The sequence below is a fragment of the Sorex araneus genome, chromosome 3, assembly GCF_027595985.1.
Source record: "Sorex araneus isolate mSorAra2 chromosome 3, mSorAra2.pri, whole genome shotgun sequence".
Lineage (NCBI taxonomy): Eukaryota > Metazoa > Chordata > Mammalia > Eulipotyphla > Soricidae > Sorex > Sorex araneus.
In genome coordinates this window covers 93,159,994-93,174,505 of record NC_073304.1, presented here as the reverse complement: position 1 = coordinate 93,174,505, position 14,512 = coordinate 93,159,994, and the positions used below count along the sequence as shown (strand labels likewise).

Sequence of the window (14,512 nt, the reverse complement as noted above, 5' to 3'; positions counted from 1 at the left end):
AAAAGGAGACTTTAAAATTGTGGCTGCAGAAAGCAGAAGAGAGAAGCAGTGTAAAGGGAGAATTAATCATTTCACTGTTGTTGAAAAAAAACCATGATGTATACATGGGGACAAAAGCTTTACTAATACTGATTAGCTAAGTAATAGAGGTCCTATCACAAATTGGATTAGAGTTCACACTGAAATATATACATTAAAGCATATGGAGAGAGAATTTTAGAAAACCAGAAGAGGGATCATCAGGTTTGGGGAGAGCATGGTGATGATAACAAATCAGTCTGAAAACTGAGTTCTTAAAGATGCACACCAGGATGATACAGCAGACTAGGATCTTTCTTATTCACAGGTTCCTCATGTATATACACTGTATGTAGCACATGTATATAGCACAAAATTAATATTTTTGAGTGAAATAATTGTATGGCAGAATTTTAAAAGAGGGGATTAAAAGACTACATAAAAAGTTGTTTGGGGAAGCCAGAAGAATCAGTATAGCTGTCTACAGAAACAGTAGCAAGAAATATCTCAGTTATTAGGAAGAAAAGTGGGAGTAGGAAGAAAGAAAGAAAATCCTTTCCTAAAGCTATATGTAAATGTTTGGGAGATGAACTGGTTGACATTTTTCAAAAAGATCTGTCACTCATTCCCAGAACTAAGAATGAACGAAGCATAAATATGGAAGAGTTGTTAGAAAATAAAAATGGAAAGAAAGTCTTTAAAACGAAATAATGGTGGAGGTGGGGAATAAAATAGTTCCAAGGAACATAAGGTCAGGAGAGTAGGTGGAAAGTTCAAAGACTGAGGACGGAAGCCTTACACTTGGCGCAAACAGTCAAAACTATCCAAAATTGACCAGGATACACAAAGATGTTAACTTGCTTCTTAGAGGTGGGGCAACTACTAAGGATTCCAGAAAATGGTCATGTTCCACTGGAGATGTCAGTGCCTCTCATGAGGATACTATTTCTGGAAGACATAGATTTAAATCATCTAAATTTAATTTTTTGTTTATTTGTTTCAATAGCTGAGTATAAAATTCTCTGCCCTGGAGGAGAAGGTTTTCGACCCAATCCTATCACTGTGATATTAGAAGGTAATTTTTGTTTCCTTTTCCTTAAAGTGTGAACATTTTAAACATCCTGGGGTTTATTCACAAGACTGAAGAAATGTTGTTGTTTTCATCTTGATAGATATTGACGAGTGCCAGGAGCTTCCAGGACTGTGCCAAGGAGGAAAATGTATCAACACCTTTGGCAGTTTCCAGTGCCGCTGTCCAACGGGCTACTACCTAAATGAAGATACCCGTGTGTGTGATGGTAAGTACCCCACGAGGAGGAAAAATGCTTTTTCTGTGTTGAGAACTGACTTCAAAATTCACTAGAGAGCTGCTAGGGAAACTGAGATTCTTGCAATACAGTGCAATGATCTCAACATGTATATCACCAGTCACACACATGGTGGCTTCACTGCTACTGTCATGATGTCACATCCAGTCCAGCGTGGCTCTCCCTTGAGCTTCAGTTGGGTTTCCCCCTGCAGAGTTTTGCACACCATTCAAACAAGCTTTTTTTCTTAGTAAAATAATAGTGTGGGTCTTCATTCAGTCATGTCTGTGTTCCAGAGGTTTCTAGACTCCTGTTGTTGTCCTTCACCACTTACACTCGGTTCCAACACATTTAGATGAGCTTCTCTGTGGCGGCAGCCCCTTTGGCTTTATAATATTAGTATAGATTCCTGCCCAACATGTGTTATTGAACAGCCAGAAAGTATTGAGTCTTTGAGCTTTTAGCCCCTTGGACTATAGTCCAGGGCAAAAGAGATGGTTTTCTCTCTATGGGAGTCACGCCATTAGAAAAGAAAAGGGGGCTGGAGCAATAGCACAGTGGGTAGGGTGTTTGCCTTGCACGCAGCCGACCTGGGTTCAATTTTAAGCATCCCATATGGTCCCCTGAGCACCGGCAGGAGTAATTCCTGAGTGCAGAGCCAGGAGTAACTCCTGTGCATCGCCAGGTGTGACCTAAAAAGCAAAAAAAAAAAAAAAAAAAAAAAGAAAGAAAAGAAAAGAAAAGAAAAGAAAGGAAAAGAAAAGAAACCTCCTTGTATCCCACAGGAGAAAGATTCCTCTGTCTCTCCACAAGTCTTATTTGGTGACCTACTCAATGAAAGAATTGGGCATGAGATGGAGTTCAGTAGTAAATGCTTTGCACGTGGGAGACCTTGGTTCCATGCCCAACCTCTCAAAAGAGAACAAAATCTCATGAAGTCATAGGAAGGCATCACTGAGTACATGATGCAACTGTCAGGCCTATAGAGATTAAAAAAATTAAAATCAGTCCCTGTATCCCTGTATTTAGAAATGGGAAAGGTAGTCTAAAATGCCTTACTCCTTTCAGATTCATTAAATCAGCCACTGCCATATCCCTACGTAGGTATTGTGAGCATATGATTTGTGCTCTTTGTTTCTCTGAAGTAGTTTTCAGAGTTATAATTTCTCCGCATGTCCACCTCTGCATGCCTCAGAGTATGTTATGGGTTCTAGGATCTCATTTCAGAAAATAAGACCTCTTTTCCTGCAACTCTATTTCCCCAAAATGTACACATTAACACAGATAAAGGATGTCACTGTCAATGAAAGAAACATTTATTTCTCTTAATTAGGTTTCAAAGTGACCTATGGACTTTATCCTCCCATGTGAACATTTATATTGACACCGGGTATCAGGCTTTCTCAAAGAGTGACGTTTCCATACTCATAAAATACTTTTTTCTTTGTCTTATAGATGTGAATGAATGTGAAACTCCAGGAATCTGTGGTCCAGGGACATGTTACAACACTGTGGGAAATTATACCTGTATTTGTCCTCCTGACTACATGCAAGTGAATGGGGGCAATAATTGCATGGGTAAGTGCAAAATTTCTCATGAATGCATGCTTGGTCCTCATCTGCAAAGAGAAGGAGATTTGGGGTCCAGTATTAATCCTTAGTCTTATATTCCTCATCAGACTCTTTGCTGTCATTCTTCCACTGTCTTTCTGTGAAACTCCACCCCCGGAAACCATAAGCTGGGTCACTTTTCACCATCTCCTGTGGGTGGTTGGGATTTTTCTTTAAACTGTAATGTTGGAAAATCCCAAACAACGGTTTTATAGTACATCTTTTGTTTGACTTTTGGGTGTATCTTTATACAATTATATTTGCAGCACTGACCTACAGTATAAAAACATCATGAGTTGGAAATGAGAAAATTGTTGCCAAAGAGCAGTGGTGAATTGTTACTAGGAGACGGGGCAGAGTCATGTAAAGTTTATTAATGCTACAGCTCCATAGTGACTTAATTCTGTGGTACAAAATACCAGGAATACATTTCTCAACATCTGTCTTCTTGTAACAGAAGAGGAAAGTGGAAAGTTATGTAAGAGCAGGCTTTTCCTGTTCTTATCAAAGTTGAGCTATAGTACAGTTCAAAAGAAATAAGCTCTTTAATTATCCCCTTAGAAATCTGTTTTAATTTTCCCATGGCTTTATCCTATTTCTTTCTAGATATGAGAAGAAGTTTATGCTACCGAAACTATTATGCTGACAACCAGACCTGTGATGGAGAACTTGTATTTAATATGACCAAGAAGATGTGCTGTTGTTCCTATAACATTGGTCGGGCCTGGAATAAGCCCTGTGAACAGTGCCCCATCCCCAGTACAGGTCAGTTTTAATTTTACAAAAACATAAGTTGAATTGTTGGCATGATTTGTTGGAGAAATGAGTCTCTAACAATGGAAAAAAGTATTTAACTGTTTTTTCTTTATAACAACGACAAAAAAATCTGACAAAAACAAGTATTTAAATCCATAGTTGATTCTGGTCCTTTCACATGAAAATGGAATCTGAATATAAGGCATTCCACAAGATACAATTAAGAAGATTTAGACTGAATAGCAAACAAGGATAAGAGAAACTCAGAGCAAGGTGCAAGGCTAATACACAAATTCCAACCTGGGAATTCTTACATAGTTGCTAGAGCCAAACAGTAATGTTGGCTCCAAACTTTCAAGCAGTTCATACGAGAAGAGAGACATCAAGTCTTAGATTAGTGATGACCATCAAGTAAAATCATCAGTAACAGAAAAAGCAACTCCTTTCTAAAAATCTTTGTTTTGAATTGAGATAATATTGGTTTACAAGACATGATTTAAGTGTTCAATCTTAGATCTCTCTAACATCTATTAACATAGACATGCTTACCACATACGCACCACTGAAGTACCAACATGCTTCCCCCATTGTCCATTGGCTGACACCCTTTGAATCTCTTCTCTGTAACTCTGCTTGATATTGAGGCCTGGAAGAAATATCTTCTTTCTTAGTACATCTGTGTCAGTGTCTGTCTTCTTGTGAAAGACAGTGGAAAAGTCTATATAATTTTTTTATGCAAAAAAAATCTTCTTGAAGTAAATGAAGTTAGAGTTTTCATGCACTGCTCTTATATGGTAGATATAACAATGAGAGATCAGGTTGAGACTATGAATACTATATTTTGTATTGACTATAAGACATCTGAGTAATCTCTAGTAATCTGTAGTACCTTCTCCAACTCACAGTGATATGAAAAACAATGTTTTTCTAGATAAAAGTCACTATATCATAGTTTTCCTATTGCTCATCGATTTGCTCGAGTGGGTGCCAGTAATGTCTCCATTCGTCCCTGTCGCGTTCAGGGTCAGGGGAATGAGGCTGGGGAAAAAGTTACTTGGGAATGCATGAATGGATTATTCTTTACTAAAATATATTATATCCATGCTTATTCTAGAAATAATACAATATTGATAATTTAGAATTTTGAATTATATCCACCATGCAAGATTCTCTAGAGCAAAGATTCACAAACTATAGCACACTGGTAAAAGCTAACTTACTATATGTTTTGTATGACATGCATCTATTTTATAGTACAGGTTTTAGCAATGATTATATAGCCTGCAAAACCTAAAATATTTACCATTTGCCCTATAAGAAAACATTTGCTCACCACTGATCTGCATAAATGACTTTCAAATCTTTAGATCATGTATAAGTAAAAAATCTTGAGATAACACACATATGGCATATATGATGTCTATAAAGACTGGAGCGATAGAACAGAGTGTAGGGCATTTACCATGCATGCAGCTGACCCGGGTTCCATTCCTCCACCCCTCTCTGAGAGCCTGGCAAGCTACCAAGAGTATCTCGCCCACACGGCAGAACCTGGAAAGCTCCCCGTGGTGTACTTGATATGCCAAAACAGCAACAAGTCTCATAATGGAGACATTACTGGTGTCCATTCAAGCAAATCAATGAGCAATGGAATGAGAGTGATACAGTAATACCCATATACATGGGGAGATGGGATACATATGAAATTATACATGTGCATGTCTATCTATGTTTATTTACAGTATCATTTTAAGAAAGCATTTATTGGGTTTCTCTTTCAAGCCCATGTTCCTCCTTGAACTTGTATCTTTGCTGGTTTGCTTTTTTCTGCCTTTTTTCCCTTTGGAGAAGCCCACATTCTCTCTTGAACACGTATTCCTCTCTTTCTCTCCCCTCATATTTTTCTAAGTAAATTTTGTTCAATACAAACTGTCTAAAACAAACTTATGAACTTTTGTGTTTGCATTTCACTCATACAGTGATCATTTACCCATCCCTCCACCAGTGCCCATTCACCTCCACCAATGATCCCAGGATGGGGTGGGGGTAGTGAAAGAGGCATTTTCTTTTTTATGTTAATGGGCATTGCTTGCTTTTCTGGAGGCCTTTTTTAAGAGTTCTGATATAGACTATCCTTTCAGAGTGTCTGTCTTAAGACTCTGATTATGAAATCTGCACACATTTTAGTAGAGCTCCTAAAATTTCTGTGGATGATCAGTATCAGCTGGCATGACACTTTTGGAAGTGGAAATTCATATATTAAGGAAATAAATCAATAAGAACAGAATATACTGTGTGTTTATTAAAATACTCTCCAGAAACCTGTTGCTAGTTTTCATTATATTTTCTCATAAGGCAGTAGTCATCTTGAGCTCATCAGATCAGTTATGGTAATGATTGGGAATTACACAATCCCAAAGTTAGGGAAGCTGAAGGGATAGTACAGCAGTTGAGGTGCTTGTTTTGCACATAACCAACCCAGATTCAATCCCCAATACCCCAGATGGTTCCCCCAAGTCCCACCAAGAAAGATTCTGAGAATAGAGGCAGGAGTAAGCCCTGAGCACCACCCCAAAAATAAAAGCAAGGAAACAATCAAGCTCTCAGAGTTAGACAACACTTTGGATGGCATTTTAGTTCATCCTTGACTATCAACTGATGAGTTTAAATGGAAAAATGAGTGGCAGAGGGTAGGAGAAGGAGAAGGGGGGGGCCGGGAAAGAGAGAGAGAAAGAGAGAGAGAGGGAGAGGGAGAGAGGGAGGAGAATGCTGCACCCAAAGAAATTTAACTTCAGAAAAATAACTAATCATGGAATTGTTTGATCCGATTTAGTCATTAACGAAACTGACATTAGGAACTGTGATCTCCCACTTTACTTCTTAAGCCTTCCTCAAACCTTACAGCTTTTAAGTCTCCTTCATTTTTCTACTATTTGTTTCTTCTGAAGTTCACTTTATTCTTCTATAGTCTTTTTATAAAGCCTTCTTCAAACTCGAACTCCTTTAATGTGGAGTGGAGAAAGGCACTCTTGCTAGCTAGCCCCTAGCTCTGAAAGTTATGCAAAATCTTCAAGGAAACCCAAGTGTCTCCAGGTAAGTTCCACCCATGAGTGGCCTGTGCTATGGACACATCTGTCTCTCACAGTTATACCACTTTTCCTTCTGTGTCAGTCTTAAGCATGAGGTTCCTGCTTCTATGGGACTTTTCAGACAAACTTTCTTTAGTTCTTCAAAATACAAATAAATATATTTAAGCATATTTAAAAAATAATGTTCTGCATAATGATTGTTATTTGTTGACAGCTATTTCACTACCTAACCTTGTTCAATCCCTGCAGATGAATTTGCCACGCTCTGTGGAAGTCAAAGACCAGGTTTTGTCATTGACATTTACACTGGCTTACCCGTTGGTGAGTATGACAACATTGTCAGAACTTTCTGTCTTTGTCTGTGTTTTAATAAGGCAAAATACAAACCATTATTTCTTGTTTGTTATGTTTTTTTTCCTTAGAAAATATAGTCATTGAACTGTGCTTGTTAGCTTTAGCGAAATACTGATTCTTAGTTTGCTGCAAAACAGTACAAACATTCTCTGCAGTTCTGCCTAATTGGCAGCAATGCATTATTGCTCATGATTAAGAGAATTAAAAAGCTTTTCACAAAATTGCAATCAGCCTTAGTTAAACCAACCCTGGGCATCAACAAAGAAAGTGATTCTGGGTGTAGGGCTAGTTAGCATTTGATTTCATGATAATTCCCAATCCTTGCTAAGACATGGGTTTAGTATGAATTTTCACACCAATCTTCATTGTAAATTGTTCATAGAAATCCTTTTTGTGTATCAGTTTCATCTCCTAGAGAACGTCTTCTGGTTATCTACTTTGAGAATTTCAGATGTGAAATTTAATGTGTGTGTGTGTCCAATCTAAGATGCATTTGATAATTGGAATAGAAACTACTACACAATTAGAGATGCTTGTGCAAGATTCAAAAGAATTGCACTGTGTTCAACCCACAGAGGCAATGCCTTTGTTATTTCAAGCCAAATAACATTGAAGTCAATCAAAAGCTATGGCAATGGCATTCTCAAAGTTTTTCCCCCACTGTGACTTGTAGGCATCCTTAGACACCCCTCCTCGGTCAACATTGAGCTATTGTGTCTAGTAGCAAACATCCCCTCTTGCTGCTTTCTGCCTCTTCCTAATAAGTAAAGCAAAATCCACATCATCCTTTCCAGTGACCTTGTTTAAGAAAACAAGGGTCTAGTCCAGCAATCAGCCCAGCCTTCTCAGTGCCAAATCCATATGGCTTCACAGTCTAGTCAACGTCCAAAGAAACTTCATGGTTTGGAAATAAAAACTGCTAAATGACATTGGCATGAAACACCTGGCCCTGGCTGCTTTGTTTTTCCCCTTCCCCAAACAGATACTTTCATATCCTTAGGATCTCTGATCTGAAGATAAGTCATCTTTAATAGTGATGGTTTTCCACAGATGCGCCCAGAATGTACCCCAGCAAGGCCTGCCCCCCGAGGTTGGCAGCAGGCAAAGACAGACTTGAAACAGAATTAGTGTTGATCACCAGTAGAGCTGGAAAAGTCCCCAACATCATCTGGTGCAAATGATTTGCTTTAGAGTTGAGGGGACAGAGGCCCAGAAAGGGGAAGGGTCACCTAGTTAATTAATAACAGAACTGGGACCAGAATCCAGTCCTGACTCATAGATGCTTTGCCTCTAGCTCTTAAAAACTAGAAATGTGATAGTTAGAAATATACTTATTGTTACCAAATTCCACCATGACAAAATATTTATATGGCTGAGAAACTTTGTTTTATTTAAGCTTTGTACTCTCCTTCTGAAAGGTCTTAAGATTGTTGGCATATAGAGTCTGTTCATATGGGGTTAAAACTATAGCAAGTTTATTAATCTTGTTTTAAAATATAAACTTGTCCAAGCTAAGATTCAAATGAAATCCAGACAGGAAAAGAAAACATAATTTTTAATATCTCCTTTTGCTATTTTATGCCTAACAATGGCTAGAAATTTGACCCAGTCTGCTATTGTTAAACTTAATAATATATTACTTACATTTAAAAAGTTTAAAATGTGAATATATACTTTTATGTTTTAACCCATACAGAAGAAGTTATCTGATTTTTTTTGTTTGCTAATGATATAGTTATGATATTACTTTCATGATTTTTAACTCAGTGAATGAAAAATGTGTGGAAATCAAAACATAATTTTACCCACATTCAAAAATAACAATGAACCCTTTGAGATCTTGTTTTTCTTTCCTCATTAGCAATCCATTTGCCTTCAAGCAAACTCATGTGTGCGTGATTTTAACTCTTCTGAAAAGAGTCTAAAATAAATTTATTACCTGTAAAATTTCTCCTTTAAAACATATTGACTTTATTTCATTTGTTTTTGAGGTAGCATTGATTTATAAGATTCTAAATGCTTATATGTTTTAGGGATACATTTAAAAAAGTTACCGGTCTATATCTATCTCCAAAATGCCAATATCCCTCTACTGCAGGCCACAAAACTCTTCCCATCCACACCTTCTTATCTTGGTAACAGATTGATTTTAGGCTGTGATTCTTCAAAAATTGCAGCTATTTTTATAGACTCCATTTGAGTCTATGCTTGGAAAGTACCTTACAGAGGCTCCTGGTTGTAATATGTAAGCAAAACTATCAACAATAGTCAGAAAAACGTAGTGAATTAGAAATGTTTGGCAGGTAGACCTAAGATTTATATTCCTTCCCAGCTTCCCCAGAGCTTTGTGGAACTCTACCCAGGGACCGCTGGCGCAACCAACTGGATAGAGAAAGTACTTTGATGTAGAACTATGATGTACACACTATCACACACACACATACACGTACACACAAACACACACACACCATGGGGCAGGATAGCCTGTTAGTGCACTGCTGGTATCAAATCCTAACAGCCTCTGTAATTGGCCATGAGATCTATGGCAGCTTCCATCTAGCTTGGCCTCTGTCCCATCATCTGTCTGACTAGAAAGGTCAAAATACCTAAAGACTGTCTCCTTTGATGACTGTAATGACTGAGTAAAGCCATGTCGGGTGCTTGAAAAATATTCCATACATATAGCCAGGGAGACCCTATTACTACTCTTTCTCCTCCTAGAGGATACTAAATGGTCAGGAGTTCAGAGCAGGTGAGACAGAGGGTGAACTAGCCCAAAAGGTGCTGGGGGAGACCTGGGCTCAGGGCTGCCTCCCTCTAGCTAGCCCTCAGTCCTATTTCGATGTACACTAACCCTGATTCCTTTTTTGATTCTTTATTTGGGGCTCTACCTGGCAGCGCTTGGACCATTTTTAGCTCTGCGCTCAGGGATCACGTCCAGGTGGCGCTATAGATCAAACCTGGGTCTCCTGCATGCAAAGCTGGTACTCAGTCCACTGAGTGCCATCTCCTGCCCCCTTAGTTTTTTTTCCCTTTGTTTGTATTCCCTCCTCCTTCCTTTCTTGATAGTTGTTGTTGCAATGGCTGCAACAGGACACATGTCTGGCTGTGGTGCGCACACATTTAGTTGTGATGCTCGAACGAGGTTGCACATCAGCTTGTGGAGCTCACACATTCGGCCATGGTACTCACCAAGGACTGCACTCAGTCCCTAAGCTCTCTGGGGCTTGAGGACTCGCAGTCTTAGTTGAGGTGCATATATTATGTGGTGTCTGCCTGGGATTATTGCAGTTCTCATACACACATGCTCATCAGGGCTAGTCCTTCCTTCCCAGGACACTCACACAAATGTCTAGTTGAAGTGTTTGCTAGGGTTCACACCCCTTTTTGTGGTTCTCACACCTGACAATGGTGTGACCCAAAACTGTTTGTGGCACTGGGAAGTCACCGACAGCAGGCCTTTCAGGGTCATGTTTACCACAATGTGGGACACTGGGGGCTAAAACTTGTGATCATGCGCTCGCAATGCAGGTGTTCTAAGTCCTTAGGTTCCTCTTCTGAGTTCTTCAACCAACCACCAACTTTAATTGACATTTGACATTGATAAGACCCTATGCAAGGGTTGGTGCCACCATGACACAGCAGCCAAGCCCAGATTCTGATCTACAAAGTCACTCTGGTGGAAGTCCAGTCCATCTGCTGGCCTCATCATCAGAGTCACCCTAAAAACTGACTTCCAAAGGCCTAGGAAGGAGGAGAGGTGTTGAAGCAGTATTTGAAAAGTCAGGCTGGCTCTGACCATGAGCTCCCAGTTCTTCTCCAGCTCACTTTTCCCTTCCTTGCAAAACTTCATCACACAGTTGGGCAGGGGGCCCATCTACTCTTTTATTCTGTTCATCTAGTGCCCAGTGCCTGCTGGTCACAAAAATGGCCCCACTAATGCAAAGTCGACATCCTGAAACAAAACTAAAAACGCAGATGCTAAATCCAGATTGACACGTGAGTGTCTGGAAAGTGGTTTAGCCAAAATGGCTTCAGTGCTTTCTTCACTGATGTCCCCCTCTCCTGTTCTCACCAGCTCAACTCATATCCAGGTGCACCTTCTCTGGTTAGGCCCTATAGATCTTATTTAGAATATCACTTAGAAACAGCTGGCTGTCATCCCCTCTTACTCTGTTTATGAGGATCATGTATCGTGATGTCACTCACACATGGCTGCTCTTATCTCTAGATATTGATGAGTGCCGGGAGATCCCAGGAGTCTGTGAAAATGGAGTGTGTATCAACATGGTTGGCAGCTTCCGATGTGAATGTCCCGTGGGCTTCTTGTACAACGACAAGTTGTTAATTTGTGAAGGTAAGTGATGTTGCCAGCCTACTCGATCATTTCAGTGATCGTGTCTAGAAATGAGTCAACTGACTACTTATACACAACTGGGCAAAATTTACAGCATTGAAATGGTAGAACTCTATCTAGCTCTAGAAATAATCCAGGGCATGGTGTGGAACAACTCAAAATTTCATGCAAAAAGTAATAAATTAGTAACTCCCAGTGGGGAAAAAAAAAGCAGGATGTACATTCTCTAGTTGTCCCCTCCCGCCCTCCTACACACACACACACACACACACACACACACACACACACAGAGCATTAGATTTCCCAGATGATATGAAAAAGCTTTGAGTTCCTGGGTGTGTCCAAGAGATTGCTTTTGTTTCACATGCTTGAGAGCGAGCATGAGCACTGGGCAGTCGGCTGGAGTTGAATCTCCAAAGCAGCATTCACTTCCAAACAGAGCCTGTGCTACTCCCAAGTGGAAACAAGGTTAATGCAAATATTCCAAATGCATGAGAGAATTCCAAATGGCAAGAACAGCAAATTCGATTTTATATGAAGAATGTTGGCATGCATGCAAATGGTTCTTTTTTATTTTCAAATTGCCTCCCCTTGCCATGTGTATGTGCTATGATTCTGTGCATTCCTTGCAGCACTTCATATTTTTCCTACATCTGGGGAAGATAGAGTTCTTTTCGATTTTAGTAAAAGAGACGTTACTGCTTATTAAACATACCATGGGCTCTAGCTTAGCTGGAATAACAATTTTTTAATTTAATGCTTAAACATGAGGCCTCTGGTGGAGGTTTTGTTGAGGTCAGAATGGATTGTTATAGCTGAGAGACTGTATTACAGAATACATGTCACATTTCAATGTTCAAACACTCTTTTCTCCTAACCAGGAGACAACTTATAGACCGTGAGTCAACTTATGGTCCCAAGCATATGTTTGGTCTCCTCACTGGACTTTTATTTACTCAGGCCAACTTGATACCTGTCCCTTTCTCAGCCTATTGTGTGGTGGACTGGGAATGAGGTGGAGGCATCTGGAGTCTTCCTAAAGAGTAAATAACTTATGGCCTTAGCTCGGTGCTATGGGGGACCTTCAGGATCAGGGATCTGAGGAAGAAGCTACATGGAGAAGAGGCAGCCATTACACATGGTCTTCCTCAGAGCCTAGACTTTACCTCCCACACAGTGTTCAGGACCTACCACCTGCTTGTGGCCTCGCTTCTTTCTTCCGTGAAGAACGCCTTTGGATGGCTCTATCATTTGAGTGCGTCTCTCTGGCACTTAACATTTGCTGGTCAAAACCCCTAGGCAAGGCCATCCTTGAACAGCAAGTCCCCCAGACCTGGCCACTCACGAGATTGAGGCTGTCCTGAAGGAAGACGCTTCTTCGCTTTTAGGCTCACAGTTGGTGGGGAGTGAGCTTACGAAGCCTTCAAGTCTTCAGTTTCCTTTGTACAATACAGTCATCTTTCTGGTGAATGTTTAGTCCAAGGTCAGCTGCTTCCCAGCACACTCTCAGAATGAGAGTTCTCAGAATGAGAAAATGATATTTGATTGCATCCCTAGCTCCGAGGCACTGAGGTTGGAACCTATTCCAGACGTGACTTCAGGAGCTTCCATGCGTCCACTCGGCCCAAGCATGCATATAATTAGATGCTAGGTATCTGGTCTGTCACAGAAGTGTTTGTCTGTGACACCGTTTGGCTTCTCAGCAACACCAGCTCTGCTTTGCTTCTGTACACCCGTAGTAGCAGAGTAAGCATAGTGGGGTGAGGCAGTGTCCAGTGCTGGCCCCATTGTACCCCAAAGCAGGCCCCCCCTTCTGCTCTTGGATCTGTTGCACAGAGGGGCACACCCACCCGACACTGGACAGAAATTCTCCTGGACTGTCAGGACGTGCTGAGGTTTTCCCACGCCTGAGAAGCAGAGGTCGATGTAATTACCGCCCCCTTGTGGGAACTTCTTTGGCTGAGTCAACTTCTGTGTCAGACTCCAGTTCTGAGTCCAGAGCGGGCTCCCATCTGTGTTTCAGGCCATGCCCTTCATGGGACTTTAACTAATGAGATTGTTTGCCTGGGATAGGGATGCAAAGCATATATTTTGCCCCCTTGGGACAGCCCGGACTGTGCAGTCACTTTTGTGATGTCATGAATTTGAGCAATAGTCACTGTTGTCCTTGTTTTTTTAATGTAAGCAAACAGCTGCTACAACATAGTCAGACTCTGGCACACAGTGTCTCCAGGAGAGCGGGTTGTTTTCAGTAGTTTTATGGTTCAGCCTTTCTGTTACGTTTCCTTGAGTCGACAGCCATGTGGCAGTAATTTAAGCAGCTCGAGGGGCTGTCTGGCGGCCAAAAGCCCCAGTATCACCTGGAAGCTTATTGGAAATGTAGCTCCTCAGGTCATTCCCCAGACATTCTGAGTCAGAATCTTCTTTCAACAAAGCCCCAAGTTATTCGCATGCATATTAAGGCCTGAGATGAGCTGCTCCAAGAGCTTACAATTGCCAAACAAAAGTAACCTGATTGAATCCTAAAACCTTGGGTGTTGACCAAATGCAAGACTTCCCAGCATATCAGTCTCGACCCACAGCAAGCCCGGGCCCTAGCTGCAGAGTTTTGTGTGCATCATTACAGTCCATATGTGGTCATAAATCAAGTACTGACATTTATGAAAAAAGACAAGGAAAGGGGGTGTTCAGGCTGCGTCATCAGCTCCATAGAACTGGTCTGAATGAGAAACCATAAATGAATTTTTGTGTAAGAGAATTCATCTGCTTGACACCAGGACTCTGTCCTTCGAATTCAGTTCTCTTCTGCTTGCAGATATTGACGAGTGCCAGAATGGCCAGGTGTGCCAACGCAACGCCGAATGTATCAACACTGCCGGAAGCTTCCGCTGTGACTGCAAGCCTGGCTATCGCTTCACTTCCACGGGGCAGTGCAACGGTGAGTACCGCCCTGTGGGGGCAGATGGCCACCCAGTAGGCTCTCCCCTTCGAGCTACAGATATGTGGGTTTCTTCAGAAGG

At 40.8% G+C, this 14,512-nt stretch overlaps 1 protein-coding gene across 1 annotated transcript in view; it reads left to right on the top strand.

The window, feature by feature from the left end:
- The window catches only part of FBN1 (fibrillin 1), a 263,339-nt gene that overhangs the window by 204,734 nt on the left and 44,093 nt on the right, over positions 1-14,512 (top strand). The window contains exons 39-45 of the mRNA XM_055132062.1: positions 1,025-1,093; positions 1,191-1,316; positions 2,781-2,903; positions 3,543-3,701; positions 7,031-7,102; positions 11,367-11,492; positions 14,308-14,430. Of these exons, the coding sequence (XP_054988037.1) occupies positions 1,025-1,093; positions 1,191-1,316; positions 2,781-2,903; positions 3,543-3,701; positions 7,031-7,102; positions 11,367-11,492; positions 14,308-14,430 (798 nt within the window). The remainder of the gene's footprint in view (positions 1-1,024; positions 1,094-1,190; positions 1,317-2,780; positions 2,904-3,542; positions 3,702-7,030; positions 7,103-11,366; positions 11,493-14,307; positions 14,431-14,512) is intronic.